This window comes from Protobothrops mucrosquamatus, unplaced genomic scaffold, assembly GCF_001527695.2.
Source record: "Protobothrops mucrosquamatus isolate PMUCROS unplaced genomic scaffold, P.Mucros_1.0 scaffold_294, whole genome shotgun sequence".
Classification (NCBI taxonomy): Eukaryota; Metazoa; Chordata; class Lepidosauria; order Squamata; family Viperidae; genus Protobothrops; species Protobothrops mucrosquamatus.
Window position 1 is genome coordinate 43,721 of NW_015386370.1, and position 6,915 is coordinate 50,635.

Sequence of the window (6,915 nt, forward strand, 5' to 3'; positions counted from 1 at the left end):
CCACCGCATCACGGTACCTCCCACTCCCAACTCCACCAGGCGCCGCAGCATGATACCGTGGTCAACGGTATCAAAAGCCGCTGAGAGGTCCAGAAGCACTAGGACAGAGGAATAACCCCTGTCCCGGGCCCTCCAGAGATCATTAACCAGTGTGACCAATGCCGTTTCCGTGCTGTACCCAGGCCTGAAGCCCGACTGACAAGCTCACACACCATATTAAGCCCAAACCAGATAAAATATATTATGAATAAATGTAATGAGTAGAAAGCCAGTCAAAGCATTTATATAAACAGTATTAAAATTGACTACATCAGATATACTGACCTTCCATGAGCTGCTTTTAGCTAAGATTGGTTTCAGAAGATTGTTGAACGTCATTGTATAATTTTTGTTGTTTAAATTTGTCACCAGCAGATGAAATGAACTAAGAGGATAAGAAATTAATCAGAATTCTCTAATGAACAACCACATCAAATAAACATCAAGAAGAAGCCACCCTAATGGCAAAAGGGAGAAAAAGCTGTAGGTTCATTTGGGCCTAAAATTTAATATAGCTGAGTGTCTAACAAAATTGTTAAATATGGATAGATAAGACCTTGGCAAGGATTGCATTGTTTTAAGAAGTCAACTTGAGTGGCAGCCATGCATTTAAGCTGTTATATATAATGGATCTATCAGAAATAAACTAAAAACATTATGGGATAACCTAGTATCAAAGGGGACATAATCCTGGTCTTGAACAGAATTCTCTTTTCCTGTGGTCTTGTATAATGGCACTCATGTAACCAACAATGATCAGGATTATTTTAACTAAACAGTGGAACAAAAATAAAAATTGGTCATATAGCTAAGCTACTAGGATAGTTGATTGGTTGCTGGCGGTGGACCTCCTTTACCAAGTTACATGATGCTGGCTTTGTGGTTATCTTAGGCATGATTATGACTATTCTGGCATTGTGGGCAAATATCTTAACCATGGTTATCACTAGACTAAGCTTTGTTTAATGGGCAAGTATACCTTTAAGGGAGAGGTGGTCTTTTTCCCTTTTTATAAAGGTTGGAAGCAGCAGCAGGTATAACAAGCTATCTGTAAAACCATACATTGGGAAGAAGAGTCATCTCTTCTTTCTATATAAGAGGAGGGATCGTTTTCCTCATCTCTTTGAGACTCTGTGAAAGCCAGCAGCAATAGCAACAGCCCCAATGTTGCTTACACATTCTATCAAAAAACAAAAGCCCACCTTTCTGTAAAGTGCACCTGAACATTCTCAGCTGGCAGATGTTGAACACCACTTAATGTGACGTAGATTTTCACAAATTTATCAGACTGATCCCATGCTAAAGGAATGAAAAAGCATTTTGGATATTAAAAAGGGAATACCAGTTTTAAATAATATTTCAATATGTTTATTTATGTAAACTTTATTAGATTTGTGTGCCACCCATTCCATCTAGATCAGTGTTTCTCAACCTTGACAATTTTAAGGCATGTGGACTTCAACTCCCAGAATTCCACAGCCAGCATTGCTGGCTGTGGAATTCTGGGAGTTGAAGTTCACATGCCTTAAAATTGTCAAGGTTGAGAAACACTGATCTAGATCATGTGTCTAAATCAAGTTTATTTTAATTCTGAAACAAGCTTTAAAAATCCGATTAGACATAAAAATAAAGACTAGAAAGGTAATGGCTACCCCACCCACAGAAATAGGATTATGCGAAACTTTGAAGACATCATTTGTTTCAATTAAGGTCCTTTCAAGGTTACTATATAAAATGAATTGCAGCCCAGAATCTATCAAAAAAATCAAATAAAGCATTTTGATGGTCCTCAGCAGTCTTCTGTGCACTTCACTGCCTCAAATTGAATAGTTCCTTCAGTCACATTTAAACATGCTCTGTGGAGCAATCCTGTTCCTCACATACCTACCGTATCAGAAACCATGTTTTTTATATATCTGCATTTAACAATTTTCACATTTGAGCTGATGATTTAATTAGCCAGTCAATATAATCAAGGCATACAGTGCTTGGTCAGCTGCACTGGTTTCCAGAACATTTTAAGATTCATTTGAAAGAATTCAACATTTAGCATTTCTAAGGACAAAGTATCAAAAAGAATAAATTCCTCACATGATCTTCCAGTTATCTCCATTTTCCCATACTGAAACTATCAAAAGCAAATGGGTCACAGTACTGGCAACCTATTCACTCATACACTTCACTCTTTGCAAATCTTTACAAACTGGAGGATGTCAATTTCAGGTTAAATTACAAGAAAGGAGATAAAATGGATCCAGCAAATTATTACACAACTGGCCTCCTAAACGTAAGAAGTAGATTATAATCCAGTTACTGGATATATCCCAATTGGCTGATGCCACTGTATTGTGTCCCATCTACTGGAAAAATATTCTAGCTATTTTATAACATCACTATTATCAATTTAAAGGCAGCATTTGATTCAATGCCTAGAAATAGGATATGGATAAAATTGACATCTAAAGTTATTGACTCTCAGTTTCTCCCTTTGATTATAAAGACTGTATATCTCAATACAGGTTAGACATGCCTTTTCAGTTACTTTTCTGTCCTAAATCCCATTTAAAAAGTATTTAAGCAAGGGTACTAGCTTGCTTCAATTTTTATATCCACTTGTATTTCAAGCTCTGACAAAAACAGAATTCCATTCTCCAAAGCTAGTTTCACTTCTCTTTTATAGTGATGAAACAACCCTATCTACCTCACAAGCTTATATGGAGCTTCCAAACCTTTTGCTCATACAAGTAATAAAGCCTTATAATCAGCTTTGCCCAAACAAAAGTAGTGGTTTTCATTTATAAGATTTGCAAGTTGGACCACTGCTGGAAGACATTTTTTTTAATACAGAACAAATCAAGGCATCTAAATATAACAATAATAATAAAATTCTAGTCCAACCCCCTGCTCAGGCAGGAAACTCTATACCATTTCAGACAAATGGCTGTCCAGTCTCTTCTTAAAAACTACCAATATTGGAGCATTCACAACTTTTGGAGGCAGGTTGTTCCACTGATTAATTGTTCTAACTGTCAGGAAATTGGAAGTATCTTCTAAACTTAAACCTTGAGGTGAAAGCCAATAAGGCTATCACATCTCTGGCTCTTAAGATTACCAAACTATTTTTGAATTTGCCAACAGCACAGGCAATAATTATGTTCTTGCTGCTATAACTATCTTTATAGAGTAGAAGTTACAACCTACCTTTTCAATGATTTGAAGCATTCTCACTAAAGAGACCCAACACCTCAAAGATCCAGTCTAAATTCCTAATAACTGTGGTATGAGCATCTTGGCATCTTTTCAACTCCAACTATATTCAAAATTTAGTCAAGCTTCTTTAGCTTTTCCTGACAACTATTTTTCCCCCGAACAATAATTCTTCTGATTACTCCCTTGCCTCCCTGATCCCACAGAATATTTTTCAATTATTTTGGAACAAAGGTACTAAATTGGATCTACAGTTCTATGACTTCACTTGATGTTGAAAAAGAGCTGCAACAGAGTTGAAACATCACGCTCTTAGAACCGATCTTCAGAATTACCTCAGTACAACTCACACTTTTTCATGCTTGTTTTCTTAAAAGACTTTTGTTCCATATAAGTAGACATCAGAGTCTGCTTTCTATGCTAATGTCAAGAAAATTCACTAATTTCCCAAGTTAGCATTAGCATAGCATGTATGACTGTTTCCAATGGGAAAAATTGAGTCAAGCATCTTATACAGTTTGAGGTATAGATTTAATATCACTCCTATCTAATCTATACTGGATTCAATACAAATAGCTGATTTAACTCCGGTATTTTCAAAAAGGGGGTTTGTAACAATTATTAATATCAATGCAAATCACTCCTAGATTGAAATGTAGGTTTGAAGCAATTTATGCAGCTTATTGTAGTACTGTGATGGCTACAATCTTTTCTTCTACTGCATTCTGTAATGAGGAAAAATAAATCCATTCCTACCATAATTGTTGATTTTCACTGTGTATCCAGTGACTATTGGTTTTTCTTCTTCAGATCCTTCAGCTTTTAGTTTGAGTGGCTGCCGATTTTTGATTTCTCTCTCTATTTTGTTTTTTTCTGCCAGCAGAAAGTCATGTACTCTCTTTCTTGTTGCCATTTTCAAAAGCTCCTTCACTTCTTCCAAATCTTTCTGTAGCTGCACGGAATACATTGATTATACAAATTAGCATTTCTATCAAATATTCTATCAACATCTGCTTGAGGGGCAAGCTTATAAAAAATGGAATAATAAAGATCAAACCCCAGAGACAAACTAAAGGATAAAACCAGGCTACCTGACATTTAGAAAGAATTACAACAGCATTCAAATTACTTAAATGGAGAGCACAGCAACACTGACCATTGTCCTGTAAAAAGAGAATTTACCCACAGAATGAAGAGATTGACTATGGCAAGGAGATGAAGTGGTTTAAGGTCACCTAAAATCTGAACCAGAGAACCACTTCGGTGTAGTGGTTAAGGCACCAGGCTAGAAACCAAGAGACTAGGAACTCTAGTCTTGACTTAAGACACAAAGCCAGCTGGGCCAGTCCCCTTCTCTCTTAGCGCTAGCAAGGAGGCACTGTCAAATCACTTCAGAAAAACCTTGCCAAGAAAACTGCAGGGACTTGTCCAGCCAGCAGCCAGGAATCAAGCCTGACTGAAGGGGGGGAAAGTTAATAATTCTGGACTAGAAACATTCTGGTTCTATCATCTATATCAGGGGTAGTCAAGCTTGGCTCTTTTATGACTCGTGGACTTCAACTCCCAGAATTCCTGAGCCAGCTAAGCTGGCTCAGGAATTCTGGGAATTGAAGTCCACGAGTCATAAAAGAGCCAAGCTTGACTACCCCTGATCTATATAAAGAGAGATGAATTCTCGTGGGTCCACCTCTGTGCAAGAGCATCCCTCCGCTGACTTCTCTGACATCCTAAGCCCCGGCGATGCCCTTAACCCACCATCCAACACGCCGGACCGCCCAGGCCGGCGAAGGGTTGTTCCCCACCCCGTCAGCTCGGATATGGGTCTCCCTGCAGGGATAGAGCTACCCTCTTTCTCACCTCCTCCATCTCTGAGCGGAGCACCAGCTTATTTGATGGTCAACTTTTATTCAGGGCCAGGCGTTGGCGCAGCCGCACAGATTCCCCTCTCGAACTTTCCCGACGATTCTGCCCGGCCTCCCAGAACCCTCAGTATTTGTCTGCTCGCCCAGCCAATGACGGGACGTCTTCCTACCGGAAGCAGAAGAAACGCGAATTTAGCAACATAAATCTAGAACAGGGGCAGTCAACCTTGGCTCTTTTATGACTGGTGGACTTCAATTCCCAGAATTCCTGAGCCAGCTTAGCTGGCTCAGGAATTCTGGGAGTTGAAGTCCACGAGTCATAAAAGAGCCAAGCTTGACTACCCCTGATCTAGAAAAAGAAATATAACTTTCGCTTTCTTGTATAGCTTCCGGGTTGACTGAAATGTAGAGCTATTTAAACAGGCAATAGAGGTAAAGTCTGAAGATTCCTGTCTTGTTTCCCAAAAACTACATCACTGTGCCGCTCAGTAGATCGAGCCAAACAATACAAAAATTACCACGTTTTGCAGTCTTCTATTTGGCGTCAGGATTTTTGGACTTCGCACCGTTAGCCCTATTATGCAGTCTTGTTGCATTTTGCCTCAGCAGGTGGCAGCCTTGGACTACCATGCCTGGGCTCAGAAGCTAAGCAGGCCAGGTTGTTCGGTCCAGCGTTTGCCGTTCGGGCAAGACAAACCGGGCTTGCTTGTTCCAATGTACTGTGCCTTTCTGTCCGTGCCTTTCCCTGTCTCGTCACTTCCTGTTGCAAGCCTTGACGGGAGAGATAAAGGGAGGGAGGTCGTTCCAGCTTCTATTCGCCGGGCAGGGAAGCCCCTCGCAGTTCTCCAGCATGCAGTTTGGATCCATCGTCGAGCGTGGCCGGTTAGCGGCTCCTCCCTACGTACTTTTAGGCAGGCTGGGCCTTGGGAGGTACCAGGGAGGCTACATTGTTTTCCTTTAGTTTTACCTGATCTACCTGGGGTAGGCAATCTTGGCTCTTTTATGACTCGTGGACTTCAACTCCCAGAATTCCTGAGCCAGCCATGCTGAGGGAAAGGGAGAGGTTTCCAAGCTGAGCCATGCTGGCTCAGGAATTCTGGGAGTTGAAGTCCACGAGTCATAAAAGAGCCAAGGTTGCCTACCCCTGGGCAACACGATCTGCAGACAGCCTGCAAGCGGCTATTACAGCCACTTTCTTACCACAGAGCGCAGCTAGAGAGGCTTCTAGTAAAAGGTTACACAGAGACTGCAACCAGCTCAGACGCCGGCACTTAGCCTCTTTCAATTGTAAATATGTAAACCAGGGGTTCTCAACCTTGGCAACTTTAAGACTTGTGGACGTCCACAAGTCTTAAAGTTGCCAAGGTTGAGAACCCCTGATTAAACCAATAGCAGATTCGTTCTTTTGATTCTAACTTCTCCTTAGACTTAAGGACAGAATCACCAAAATTAAAATATATTATTTGACCATAAGTCCACCAGTCTGGCTTCAAAGAGGCCTCTTCACGGAAAACCTTGTTTTATATTTATTCCTAACTCTTAGGATGGCACTACTAACAAAATTCTTATTAAAATCAACATTTACTTTAATTAATTTAATTTAATTTAATTTCCATTAACTTATATGCCGCCCTTCTCCCCATGGGACTCAGGGCGGCTCACAGCATGTTAAAACAATATAAAACATTTCCCCTATAAAAGCCAATTAAAAACCAAATATTTATAGCTGTGTCTTATTAAAATCTTTAAAATTGTCCCTATTTAAAATTCACCCTAGGTCAGTCCCGCTTGCTGAAAAAGCCATGTC

At 40.1% G+C, this 6,915-nt stretch overlaps 1 protein-coding gene across 2 annotated transcripts in view; it reads right to left on the minus strand.

The window, feature by feature from the left end:
* The window catches only part of CACYBP (calcyclin binding protein), a 47,482-nt gene extending 41,615 nt beyond the window's left edge, over positions 1–5,867 (minus strand). The window contains exons 1-5 of one of the 2 annotated variants that reach the window (XM_015831996.2): positions 5,627–5,865; positions 5,104–5,274; positions 4,003–4,198; positions 1,242–1,338; positions 325–424 (exon numbers count right to left, since the gene is read on the minus strand). In XM_015831996.2, the coding sequence (XP_015687482.1) occupies positions 325–424; positions 1,242–1,338; positions 4,003–4,198; positions 5,104–5,112 (402 nt within the window). In that variant the 5' untranslated portion in view covers positions 5,113–5,274; positions 5,627–5,865. Of the gene's footprint in view, positions 1–324; positions 425–1,241; positions 1,339–4,002; positions 4,199–5,103; positions 5,275–5,626 lie in introns of both variants that reach the window. The other variant, XM_015831993.2, reaches the window with a different exon arrangement.
* Positions 5,868–6,915: the final 1,048 nt, after the last annotated feature.